Source organism: Macrotis lagotis, chromosome 2 (assembly GCF_037893015.1).
Source record: "Macrotis lagotis isolate mMagLag1 chromosome 2, bilby.v1.9.chrom.fasta, whole genome shotgun sequence".
NCBI classification, from domain to species: Eukaryota; Metazoa; Chordata; class Mammalia; order Peramelemorphia; family Peramelidae; genus Macrotis; species Macrotis lagotis.
The window spans coordinates 159,177,116-159,190,986 of NC_133659.1; the positions used below are offsets into that span (position 1 = coordinate 159,177,116).

The window sequence follows — 13,871 nt, forward strand, 5'->3', positions numbered from 1 at the left end:
TAAGAAGAAATAAAGTTCATTTTTGACAAAGCACGTTAATTCCAATCTAAGATAAGAAACATGAATTAGGATAAGAATGAATCTGAATTCTGAATTGGCACCAAAGCCAACCCAAAGTCTGCATTATCCTTAATCATCCTTTTCCTCTGGTTTTGTTTAACCATTCACATTGAGTCACTGTGGGAACCTGGTCAGATATCACCACCCTGAGATGGGAAATGACAAACAACAGAATTCAGTGAGGAAGGAGCTTCAATTAGAATTACAGGGTCCCATACAAATTGTTAAACATTCGTATATCTTCACTATGTGGGATTCTCAGAATTGTCACCTCTCAGACCCTTTTTAATTTCCATCCATGTTTACTGGTGTTCCAGGGCAAAAATCTTGTTGTATAGGCAGGAAAGAAATGGGAAAATGTGGAATGAAAAAAGGAAAAGACAACCTTAGAAATTAAGGGAAAGAGTAGCTTGTATTTAAAAATGAAATAACAGGCAACAGTTGTCCCTTATCAGTTTTCTTTCCTCACTGCCTATTTGGAATTGAGGCTTGCTGTGGAGGAATAAACTTGCTACTTCTGATATCAGTACTTTTTTTTCTGCCCTCCTTTCCTAGCTGATTATTAAATTTTGTACAAACAAACATGGATGTAATAGTCTTTAGCATATATTATGGCTATGCTTATTTGTCTCTTTATCCCCCATTAGATTACAAGCTCTTTGAGGGAAGGGAGCACATTCTATCTAGACTTTATATATTATCTATCACATTAGTGTGTATTTTATAAATATTCATTCACTTAAATAGTACATTCTTCTCTGTCTTCCTATGACATATATACTTTGCCCCAGAAACTCCATATTTTTCCCAGGCAAACATGTTCTTTTTCTTAAATACTCTCTTACCAAGTATTCAGATGTTTTCTGTTCCAGTTCTGGGTCTTGACCCAGTTAGAGCCTTCTTTACAACCTTACTCAAAGAAGATCCTTTTATCTGAAGCAATTCAATTCATCAAGCATTTATTAAATGTTTACTATCTGCCAAATTCAGGATTAGGCACTAGGAATTAAGTGGCTCTCCTGGATGAAGCAGAAATCAGTCTCTTTCTCTAAGTCAACAATGCAGAGATTCCTAACCCATATTGTGGCATGGATCCCTTCGACAGTTTATTTGCCTCAGTTTCCTCATCTGTAAAATAAACTGGAAAAGGAAATGGTAAAACACTCTAGTATCTTTGTCAAGAAATCCAAAAGAGGTCACAAGGAGTGACTGAAAGCTGAAAAGCAAATGAACAAAGAAAAATGGATTCCTACCAAGAATATTTTAAAAGCATAAAATAGAATATATAGAATTACAAAGGAAACCAATGGCACTGATATACAATTATCAGAACATTTTAAAAATGAAATGAAATGAACACTCACCCTTCCCAACCCCCCAAACAAGTTTACAAATCCCAAATTGAGAACCTTTGATATAGAAAATTATATCTACCAAGGGTCTATTCTGTTTCAGAAAGTGGCCCCTGCTCTGTCTATGAAAATCAAGACAAAGATGGTTTTAAGCAGATATGTTGGGTAAACAATGAAAATTTCAGAGACTCCTAATAATTTTAACATTTTTGTGTAATTATAGAAGAAAGTTGAGAAAATGGTAGATAGGAGGCTCTTTTGAAAGTTATCCTACAAACCATGCAAAAAATGATTACTGAAAATTACTGTTGCATGTAGTAGGAAACATAATAAAATATTTTTAAAAAAATATATCATTCTGCATACTAGATTTCATGTAGTAGGAGTTAGAACCAGTTTCTATCATGTATAACACTTAACACTCATCTAAATACAATAAGGAAGTAAAGAAGATGTGCTCTGAGTCCCTCAAAATGTCTCTGGTTAGAGTCTGTGCTAGGCTGCCCATGTTCAGAGTTGGTCAATTCAAGTTCAGTGTTGGTCAGTTATTCTTTCATGCTCAATTTTATGCTTACTTTTATGTACTTCCTCTTCCTATAAGTTCCACCTATTATGATAAGATATGCTATGACTTGACAATGTTTTCATGTAGGGGTCTAGGATCCAAAAGATAATGCAAGGGGGAAAGAATAAGGAATGGTTTTCTCTGCATCTCTATTGGATCTTGACACTGAGGACTCTCATTTTTGTCCATATTTTCCCCAGTTCAACTCCAAACTGGAAGTATGTTGAGGAAGGAAAGGAATTGATTGATTCTCAAATGAATGGTTAAGTCATTAAGCTACCTTTTCTTCTTTTCCCAGGGCAAGGTGATGTTCCTGACCTTCCTGACCCTGAACTAGAGGTAAATGAGCCAAAGATGGTTTAATTAACAATCAATAGATAATTAGTAGGAGCCTGACTGAGGGAGGGAAACAGGAGTCCTCAGAAGAGAACATTTCAGCCAGTGTCTTCTCATTCTTTAACAAAATCTCTTATCCCACAAACCTGTAGTTAAAGGCAGAAGGTGGGTCACGAGAGGATTATAGAACCCCAAAAAGAAGAAACACAGATTCAGTGATAGGAGAATAGATTACAAAAGGGTCCAAATCAGAGACTTGAATTCAAACTTGTCTTGAAAATCTAATGCCTTTTTTTTTGCAAGGCAAATAGGGTTAAGTGGCTTGCCCAAGGCCACACAGCTAGGTAATTATTAAGTGTCTAGGTAATTATTAAGTGTCTGAGACCGGATTTGAACCCAGGTACTCCTGACTCCAGGGCTGGTGCTTGATCCACTGTGCCACCTAGCTGCCTGGCTTTTAAGTTTTAAGTTTTCAGAAAGTTTAGGAAATGAGTGGAAGGGAGCTATCCTTAGCTTTGGCTGCAACCATTATCCTTTGTCTCCTCCATTTGAATGCCCAGATCTGTTCCTGCATAAGGAACAGGAATTTTTTCTGCTTAAATGAAGAAACATGTGGCCTGGGAGAACTAGGAATCTCACCCCAGAGGTCTATACTCCAGACTAGTCCCTGACTAGTGTAAGAATTGGGATGAGAAAGGGAAAGAAAAGATGAAGTCTTGGCTGTGTGGTTGTGATGAGGTGTGAAGATTTGGTCAGGAGGCAGAGAGTCAGAGCCAAGTCCATCTGGCAGGGGCAGAAACTCCAGCTTCCTGACAACATTCAATGTCATTACATAATAAAGCTCCACAATTATCTTTTGCATTGGTCCACTTCCCTCTATTCACATGGTCTTCATTCCAATTCAGACATTCTTCACCTCTCTTGCAGATATCAGTAATAGTCTCCTAATTGATCTCTTAAGTCCCCAAATTTTCCTGTTCTCTAATTTGTCCTGGCTATGTTACTTTCCTGTTCAATATTTTGAGTGGCTCCCTATTACCTTTAGGAGCAAATAAAAACATTTAAAGTGTTCCATAACCTGGTTCTGACCTACCTTTCTAGATGTATTACATACTCTTTCATGCACTCTGTGGTTTAACCAAACTGGATTTTTTGTTGTTCCTTATGCATCAAATTCCATCTTCTCTCTCTCTCTGTCAAGGCTATTACCCTATGCCTGGCATTTCCTTCCTTTTCATCTCTACCTCTTGAAACCAAAGATTTTTCAAAACTCATCTTCAAATGCTACCTTTTGAGGTCTTTCCTCAACTGGCTAATTGCTAGTGTTCTGCTCCTAAATTTTACTGCATTGATTTTCCATTTGTTTCCTATATACTTTTACCATATGTTTGTCCCTGTAGAGAATATAATCCTTTTGAGGACAGGGTTCACTTTTTTCTCTTTGAATTCTCAGTAGTAATTTTTAATAAATACTTGTTAATTGATAGATATGCAAATTGAATGATAGAAAGTAGAACATGGATTAAGAAAATATCAACTAGGTTTTATTTGGTTCATAGGACTTATTCCCCAACCATTTGTTTCTGTTCAAGGTGGCTATGAGATTGAGACCATATCAGAGTACTGATACTTTTCTACCAAGAGTGCAACATATTTCAGTCTTTTACCACCCACTCTGATACTTCCTTGTATTCATCCTTTGTTTTTAGTTCCTATGGTTTCCTGTGAGTTAGATAGAAATATTACAGCAAGTGATGATAGACACTTGACCAGCCTGTCAAGACAGTTGGGAGAACCTCACTGTGATGCCTCAGGTGAAGCTGCATGTTGAAGTATGAAAAGTCCTCCATTTGGGTTTGCGTTTGTATATTAGTAGTTACTGCATGCATATGCATGGTGCCATCTGTCTGCTACCCACAGCCCCTGGGCCAGATTCATGCTGTCTTGCTTTTAATCCATCTGTGAAGAAATATGAGTAAAGGGTTCTAAGGCTGAAGATAGCAGGACAGCAGCAGGGTTAGTGTAGTACAATGTAAAGAGTTCTGAGTTTGGAGTCAGAGGATCTGGGTTCAAATCCTGATTCTGTCACTTGTATGATCTTGGGCAAGTCCTTGTATCTCCTTGAGCCTCTGATTCCTCATTACTAAAACAAAGGATTGAACCAGATGGCTTCTAAGATGTCTTCCAGTTCTAAATCTGTGATCCTATGATTATGAGGCTGCTAAGTGGTACAGAGACTAGAACACTGGACCTAACTTCAAATCTGGCCTCAAATAATTACTAACAATGGGCAAGTAACTTAACTTAATTTTCACTTTAGTTTCCTCAACTGAAATAATAGCACCTACTTCCCAGGATTGTTGTGAGGATCAAATGAAATAATATTTATAAAGCACTTAACACAGTGCCTGGGATATTAAAGTTACTTAATAAAAACTTGTTTTCTTTCTCCTTCTTCCAATGAGACTATGGCCTTTTAATACTGAACTTCCTTTCTTGTTATCTTGTTAATCAGTTTTGTGCTCCCTAGATAGCATTTTTTTTTTTTTGCTGGATGGCTATCATGAAACTAGATAGATCCCTGTGCCTGGAAGTATTTTTTTCATCTATTCCTAGATGAAAATTAGGAATCAAGACCCAGCAGGCAATTCCATCCTAGCTTTGGGAATCACTGGGTAGAGAAATGACTGCTTTGGAAGAGAGGTTAGGAGAGGTCAGAACCACGGAGAGCAGTGGGAAGAGAGTGCCAGAAAGGTGGAGGCAGTACCATGGAGAGCTCAGAGCACCACTAGTTTGTCCGGGAGCTGAGCTAAGAGGAAAACTTGTAGAGAGGGGCAGCCAGCTGTGCCAGACTGTTAATACTGAAAGAACTGACAGCAGGGGCTGTCTCCAGGCTCCACACAACACCTATCATTCAATTGAAGTCTCCTGAAGTTTCTTGTTTGAGCCCATCAAACTCCCAAGAGAGTTATACCTAGATGTGAAGAACACACCAACAGGCTAATTTAGTTTAAGGGTAGTCAGTCAGTCAGTCAGTCGTCAGCCAGTCATGCCAGACATGGGATAAGAACTGGGGTTACTAAGAAAGGCAAAAATGCAATTCCAGCTCTTAAGGAACTCATGGTCTAATGAGAGAAAATACACAAACAACTTTTTACAAATAAAATCAAATTGGGACTTGTCAAAGAGGGCATCAAGATCTTTAAGGAGATGAAAAAAGTGGGACTTGGATGAACTAGGAAACACAGATGAAGGAGGAGAGGAGTTCCAGACATGGGAATAAACAACCAGTAAAAATGCTGGGAGTTAGGAAATGGAGTATCATGTGTAAGGAACAGCAAGGAGACCTTGTGCCTTTGTATCAAAGAGTACCTAGAGGGGATTAAGGTATAAGAAGACTGAAAAGTGAGGGGGAAGGTTATGAAGGACTTCAAAGTCAAACAGAAAATTTTGATCCTGGAAGTGATAGGGAGTCATTGGATTTCATTTAGTGTGGGAGTGATATGGTCAGATTTTTGCTTTAGGAAGAGCACTTTGACAAGTAGATGAAGGATGGACTGGAGGGGGAAGAGATATGAAGCAGCAGACTACTGTAATAGTCTGGATATGAGTCGATGAAGGCCTGTACAAGGGTGGTCATAGTACCAGAGGAGAGAGGAGTATAGGAGAAATGTTAGAAAAAGGAATGGTTTTGACAGCTGATTAGATATGGGCAGATGTGAGAGAGTAAGTAGTTGAGAATGACATCTAGATTGTTAGTGTGAGTGACTGGGAAGATGATGACACCCTAGACAGTAATAGGAAAGTTAGAAAAAGGGGAGAATTTGTATAGAAAGATAATTACTTCAGTTTTGGACATAGTAAGTTTAAGATATCTTTGGAACATCCTTTGTGAGATGTAGTAGATGGATCTTAACTCATTCCAAGTGACATGTAGTCCTAGGATAATATTCCTTTTTTTGAGGAGGAAGTTCAAAGGCAATCTCTTAGTGATACCACAGAAACATCAGGGTACTTTGGAGTCCTACATTGTGAATCACCATCAAACATATCTCTCAGGATGGGGCCATCATGATGTACTCTGATAATGTACTCAGCATTGCAGTGGATGATCCAGAATGGGAGACTATAAAGTTCATTCAGGGAGCACAGAAAGTGGTTGTCTCTCCTAAGGAAGGGAACACTAGCCACAATCAGTGAAAAGTATCTTGCCAGATGAATATCAATCAGTTGGAGGAAGTGAAGAAGTTTAGTTTTGCAATGACATGAGATATTTATCATTATTTTACTTATTCCTTTGGGCATAGTCTAACCCTCTTTAGTCTTTACTGACTTTATATTCATTTATCTTTATAAGGATTTCCATAAATCCTTATAAATCATATAACCATTCTAGAAATTAGAGAAAAAACATTCTTGAAAGCAACTGGGAGATATGCATATAAAGTGATTAAAATAAACATTTTTTTCGACTAAGAAATTTCATTGCTAGGTATATATCTTATGGAAACCAATAGGAAAAAAACCCCACCAAAAATATATACCAAATATTTATAGCAGCACTCTTTGTGGTAGCAAAAAAAATGGAAACAAAATAGATATACAGTGACTGAGGAATAACTAAATAAATTATGGTACATGAATATAATGGAATATTACTGTACTATAAGAAACAATCACCATCATGAATATAGAGAATTATGGACAGACTTACATGAACTGATGGAGAATGAAATAAACGGAACTAAAAAAACAAAATACACAGTGAGTTTATTAATGTAAATGAAAAACATCCAACCACAAAACAAGTAAAGATAGATATTGAAAAATTATAAAGAATATGGTTTATTCTCTAGAACAGAAATGAAAAAATTACTTCCCCCGGCCTCTTTCCAGAGGTGGTCAATCAACAGAGTGGGAACACTGCATGTAATGTTCATTTTTTTTCCCCTAGTGTATTGATTGCTTTTACTAATTTCTTTCAAAGTCTTTTTTTCTTTTTTCTTAAAGCCTTTGTCATAAGGGATGGCTCTCTGAGAAGGGGGGAGGGAAAAGGGAGAATTCAGGTGACATAAAAACAAGGATATTAATAAAAACCTATTTTAAAGAGTATATAGAAGCAGCTGATTTCCCTAAAACTAATATTACACAAACCCTGACATTAAAATCAGTTGTTGCTTATTATTGACTGGAAATCTTAGCAGAAGGCCTGTAGCCAAGAGTCAAACAGGAAGTGATAAATGACAAGAAGATGTGAATGGAATGCATTTTCCAAGCTCTGAATATATCCTTAAGGTTATTATCAATCATCATGCACCTGACCCTTCCCAGGGTCTGCATTCAAGGGATGAAGAGAAATTTTGCAACTGGATTATCATTTTCAGCAGAAACTATTATTATGGTTGAGGTGACAGAGGAGGGAGTATTGAACTGAACTGGGAAATAGCAGCAAAGAATCATGCTACCAATTATAGCTCCAGGTTCTTAAATCCTCTAGAGAAGGTCTAAAGATTCTCCCCAGAATATGGTCAAACGAGGAGATGAATTCAAATTTGGCTTCCCATCTTCTCCTGACTGTTCTGATCAGGAGGATACTAACAGATCATGTAGGAACTTGTGGAGCAATAGACCTAAGAAGCAAGTAGAGGTGTGCTTGCCTACTTCGCCGTCTTTCAGTGACCAATGCACAAAAATGGGACTTTTTTTGTGATCAAAGATTACATGGAAACTGAGGGCCTTTAAAGAGGTAACCTTAGTTTTGGACTCAAGAGCTTCTCTGCTAGAAGGGTTTACAATAAAGTTCAAAGAGATAAAAGTACAAAACACAAATATAGCTTTCCATCTGTTTACTGTGACCATCAGCTATGAGGAAATCATGGGAGTCAATAGTCCTGCCATCCTTCAAGGAGAAGCTAGGGTGGAATTTGCATCACAGCTTTTGGCAATGGACCTGGCATTCTAAAACATGTATTCCTAATCCTTTGTAGGGTCATCTATACCAGAAAGCATGCTTCCACCTAGATCAAATTAGGACCCTGAAATAAAGTATCCTTGTCCAATTCTCATTCCTATGCTAATAATCCTCCTTCTGCATCCAATGAGTAGGCAGATCATCCTCCAGGGGCTGTGCCTATGACAAGAGACAGAAACAGGGTGATGAAATTCTGCCAAACAGCTCTGTGGGCAGGGCTGGTTGGGCCCACCCTTGCGCACTGGGCATGTTCTCCACACTGGGAACCTGGCCAGAGGGCTGCAGAATGGACAGCAATGGACAGAAGGTCAGCAAGCTGGGAGAGAGGTGGTGCAGGGAATAGTGCAGCATAAGGCAGAGTTGCTTCTTTGAACCCTGAACCAAGTTAATAGGAGGCCTGTCATACTATTCATTTCTTTCCTGGACCAGTTCACAGTCTATTAGAGACATCTTAGAGAGGAAAGACTCAGATCCTAGAGAGAAAGAACTCAGATACAGGGTAACTCCAGAGAAGTGAAAGCAACTTCAGGGGACTACAAGTTTTGAGATGGAAGGGAAGAGATAGGTGAAAATCTTTGAATGCTCTAATAATCCTAGAGCATTTGCACAACAACACAGTTAGTTTCAAAAATGTCTTGTCATTGCCAACCATCAATCTCTGCTTAACCTCTCAAGCTTAAAATTGTATCCCTGGGGAATAGTCAAGACCAGAGAGTCTTCAACATGTGCATTTTGGATTCTACCCTGATCCATTTAAACACCAACATAACAGGCAGCTTGTCACCTTTCCCTTTTCCTCTATTTCTCAACAACTGCCAATTTCTTTGGCTATGGAAATTTACTGCTTGTTGTGGTGATACTGATAACAAAGATGATAATAGTGATGGGATGGACCTAAATAAGTTAAAGAACTAGAAAGTTAGGAGGAATAAGTAATAAAAAGAAAAGAACAAGCAGGGGCTGGAAGAATTTTAGTAGTCCAATCCCCTCATTTTAGATATGAGGAAATTGAGACTCAGTTAAATTAAAGAAGAATTAAATTATTTAACATCAGATTATGACTTTCTAACTATTTTTGTGTCTGGGTCAAGACTGTTTTCCTTAATTCCTCCTCTATTCCACCCCCTCCCCAAATACTTTTTATTCATAAAGCAGACACTTATATTCATAACTTCTTTCTCTACACTCTATTTTAGAATTATTCAGAATTATGATTGTTGTAATGTTATCCCACTTTCCAGCTCATGTTGTCAATGCCTTCAGTAACTGCTCAACTTTATACTGAGTAGGGAGGAAAATGTCCTCCTCCGGATTTATTTGCTATCTTGATATATGGGTATAATCTAAGGTATTTTGTTTGTTTGTTGTGTTTTGTTTTCTGAATAGGATTCTAAAGTTCTGTTCTCTAACAGTCAGGCATTCATTTTATTTAGTGTGATAGGCAAGTGAAATAACCACACATTGGTTTAATCCAGGATAACTAGTATCAAAGTATTCAAGTAAAAGGTACTAAAGTCTCTAAGCATTAAACCTCTAGAACTCTGGGATTCTTGACTCTTTTACCCTATACTAGTTTCACTGAATGAAATGAATGCCTGACTGTTAGAGAATAGAACTTTAGAATCCTATTCAGAAAACAAAACAACCCCCCCCCAAAATACCTTAGATTATATCCATATATCAAGATAGCAAATAAATCGGGGAGGAGGACATTTTCCTCCCTACTCAGTATAAAGTTGAGCAGTTACTGAAGGCATTGACAGGAGGAACTGGAAAAGTGGGATAACATTACAACAACAACAATCATAATAAATAGCTAGTATCAATAATATGCTTTAATGCTTGCAAAGTGCTTTACAAGTATTATCTCATTTCATTTTCACAGCAACCCTGGGAGGATGGTGCTAACCTATTTTACAGATGGGAAAACTGAAGCCTAGAGTGGTTAAGTGACTTGCTCAGTAAGCATCACAGGCAGGATATTTAAACTCTGATGTTGCTGTCACAAAGTACAGCTGCATATACATATTTCTATAGGGGCTATTAATACAAAAGGAGAGGAAGCAATGCTTTAGAATCTCATTTACGTCTAGATTTAATTGCACAACATTTATTACCTCCTGTCTTTCCATTTGCTCTGATTTGTGATGTCTGAAATGTCTGTTTTCTGATGTCTGATGTCTGTTAGATGGTTACACACCAGGCCCTTAATAGTAGAATAGGCTAAATAAATGGTGAACCTAAGGGCTACTGCTATTTTACAGTCAAGGCCCAGCAAATAAGGGTATCCTAAAATGCACTTCTAGACATGGGATTCTCCTGACTGTCCCTTTTTCTTTCCACCTTAGGTCTATGGTTGCCAGTATCTAGTTCCCCAGAGGAAGGGAAAGAACTGGGAGAGGATTCTCCTTTTGTGGGAGGAGGAACTGGGGTCCCCCAGGTAACTGGGGCTAGAGCTTTCTTTGGAAAGAGTTAGGGATAAGAGGGGAGGAACAAATCAACCAGTCTGGCAGGCAGCTACAGGGAGGGGATTCCCCCGGGGTCCCCGGACAGGGGGAAGCTCCTTCATCAAGATGAAGGCGGGGCTGGGGGAGGGTATAAGGAGAGGCGGGGCCAGAAACAGACTGTTCCTCAGTATTCTCACAGGATCCCCTGGGTTCTTTTATTTCATTCTTTTCTCTGCCCCCACTCCCATCCTCTAACTCCCCCTTTTCAGTCCCCACCTTGATGCCCCGCCCTGTGCCCAGCCCCACCGACCATCCGGTTCAGAGTCCAGGAATCTCCTGGACTGTCTCCTCCCCTGCGGTTCCCTCTGCTCTCCGCTGGCATCTGGCCTGGCACAGCGGTCCCCCCCCCCCAATCCCTGGGCTCCTCTGCGGTCCAGTTCCCCTCCCTTCTCTGTAATCCTCCCCCCCCTTCTCCATTCCCAACCTCCCTCCCCTCCGATCCCTCTCCCCCGCCCCCCGCCATGATAGGGACGGTGGGGAAGGGGCGATGCATTCCTTTACTACCTTCTCAGACCAACCTCCTTTCAGGGACCCTATGCCCCCAACTCCCCTCCTCCATAATAGGCATCCTTGAGCGGCAGTTACCTCTATCTCCCTATTAACCGTGGCTTTCAGACCGCTCAGCGGTCCTCGCCAAGTTGACCTACATAGCTCGGCCCAGAGCGGGAGGGGCCCTTCCCCATGTACCTTCACCCCTGGCCAGCCTCCCCTTCCTCCTCCTCCTCCTCCTCCTTCTCCCCGAGGTTCCCCTTCCCACCACCTGCCTTCTTTTCCTTCCCTCCACCATCCGAAAAAGGTTTGGATCACCAGACTAACAGGGAGCTACCTAAGTTCCGTGGAAAGGAAGGATCGATGCCATCTCGAACCCAGCGGAGCCCTGGGCTTTCCTGTCATCCCTAGGCTCTCAGATCTTTCACAACCCTTTTTATCTGTGATCCTCGCCTCATTAAGAGAAAGATCTGACCTCTTGTGTGGGTTCCCGACAACAGCCTTTGGCTCGGCCAGGTGATGTTGCATCCCTGGGTCCCTAGAGTCCCCCCCACCCCTAGCACCCGTGTTGTTGTTTTGCTTCGTGAAGAAGCTCCCCCGTCCTTCCCCACGCCCCCCTCTACAGCCTCGCCCTGTCCCCCTCCCTTGCCCGCCCGGCGGCGGGGCTGAGGGGGTGGTGGTGGTAAGCGGTGGTGGTGATGGTGATGTTTGCATACAGCAGTCCGGAGGATCTTACTGGGCGCTCAGCCCCTACAGAAACACATACAGACATACAGACACAACACCCCGACACACGACACACACACCCTAACAGAAAACACACTGACGGAAATGCACCCCGCCCCCAACACACCCCGACACAGACATACACACAGACACTGACACAGAGACGCAGAACCAGACACCAACACAGACACACACACACCCAGATACACACACGGACACCGACACACGCACACAGCGATAGAAGAAACCCAGAAATAGAAACACCGAGCTCGAAAGGCAGACGTAGATTTCGACAAACGGACACTGGGGATGCACACACCGTTACGCCCCGGGATGCACACACCCGGAGATACACAGACAGAGATGCCCAAAGAGACAAGACAGACCCAAGAATAATAGCATCAGCTGGCTACTTAGAACCCTGGATACCTAACAAAGCCAACGGGCTCTCCACCGCCTCCTAGGGTCCCTCCCCGCCCCTTCCCCCCCACTGCCCCCTCCCTCACTCACCGTCCTGGGAGAGGTTGGCCCCGCCGGGCGCACAGCAGCAGGCGAGCAGCAGTAGCAGGGGCAGGGCGGTGGGTGCCCCCATCGCGCTTCCCGGCCGGCTCCCTGGCTGGGCGCTGGCGAGCCTGGGTCCCCCGAGGCAGGGAGGAGGGGCGGAGGGGGGGGTCCGATGACGGTCTTGGCGGAAAGAGCGTCCCCGAGCCGCAACGGAGCCCGGGGCCGAGGCGGGGACGGGGAGGGAGCCGGCGCTGCTGCAGTCGCGGGGATTAAATAGGGCGCTCGGAGCAGACCATTCGCTTCGCGGCGGAGGGGGGGCTGACAGGGGGCTGGGCCAGGAGAAGGGGGGAGCAGGCTGCCGCATTCCTCGTTCCCCCCCGCCTCCTATTCCCCCCCACCCCTCCCGCCGCCGTGGTGCGATCCGCCCGCTCCCTCGGGAGCGCAGCCGGCCCGGCTCGGGTGTGGAGCTGAGGGAGGCAGCTGGCTCAGCAGCGGGACTTGGGGCGCACCCCACGTCGGCCCGAAGCGGCGGGAGGGGGTCGGGTGGGGCCCGGGGCCAGCTGGCGAGAGCGGGCACTGCAGCCTTGGGCAGGGCGTGCCTGCTGGCCCAGGCTAAGCCGGCTCCACCATCCCACCCTCTTGTCCAGGTTCTGGAACTGGTCTCCCTGCAGCTTCGGGGCCCTTCCTACCAGCAATCGGTGGCCTTTCCCCCCAAAAAGAATGACTAACTACCATAGTCTTTTCCTAACGATATACAAGCCTCTCTAGCCCCTTCTCCAATAATCAGTGCCCCTAATAGCCACCAGCCCAGCAACAGTTTACTTCTTTGGACTCCCCGCCCTCTCCCCACCCCGGTAAGCCCCTAAACAGCGTTACCATATCCCAGAAATTACTCACCTTCTCAGAGGAGCCGTACCCTCAACATATCTCTATCCATGCATCTTCCGAAATCGTTCTCACTACAGGGGCCCAAGTTCCTCTTAAATCCAATTCCCTCTTCCAATTTCTCCTCCTATAATCTCTCGGGGAGGCCTGTGTCCTTGTATTTTTCCGGTCTATCTTTGAAAATCTTGCCCATCCTATCCTGACAGGAAGCCCTTTTATGTCACTGAGTGAGTTATCTGATTTTCCTAGGATGGACTTTCAGAATTCTTCTATCCCCAGATAGGTCAAACTGAAACGGATCTTGGAAAAGGTAGATGGGGTGGGTAGGCAGAGAAAACCTACACACTCAAGGCCAACAGTCCTGGTTTCTAATAGGATTAATCCCAAGAGAAATTTTGTGGATTCTTATAACCAAGTATCTTGAGGAAGGATCTTCAAACAACTTTTTGAAAGACTGTACTGAGTTCAGTATGACA

At 42.7% G+C, this 13,871-nt stretch overlaps 1 protein-coding gene across 1 annotated transcript in view; it reads right to left on the reverse strand.

The window, feature by feature from the left end:
• Window positions 1-12,621, reverse strand: part of CADM3 (cell adhesion molecule 3) — a 39,402-nt gene extending 26,781 nt beyond the window's left edge. The window contains exon 1 of the mRNA XM_074223128.1: window positions 12,517-12,621. Coding sequence (XP_074079229.1) covers window positions 12,517-12,598 — 82 coding nt within the window. The 5' untranslated portion in view covers window positions 12,599-12,621. The remainder of the gene's footprint in view (window positions 1-12,516) is intronic.
• Between the last annotated feature and the right edge of the window lie 1,250 nt (window positions 12,622-13,871).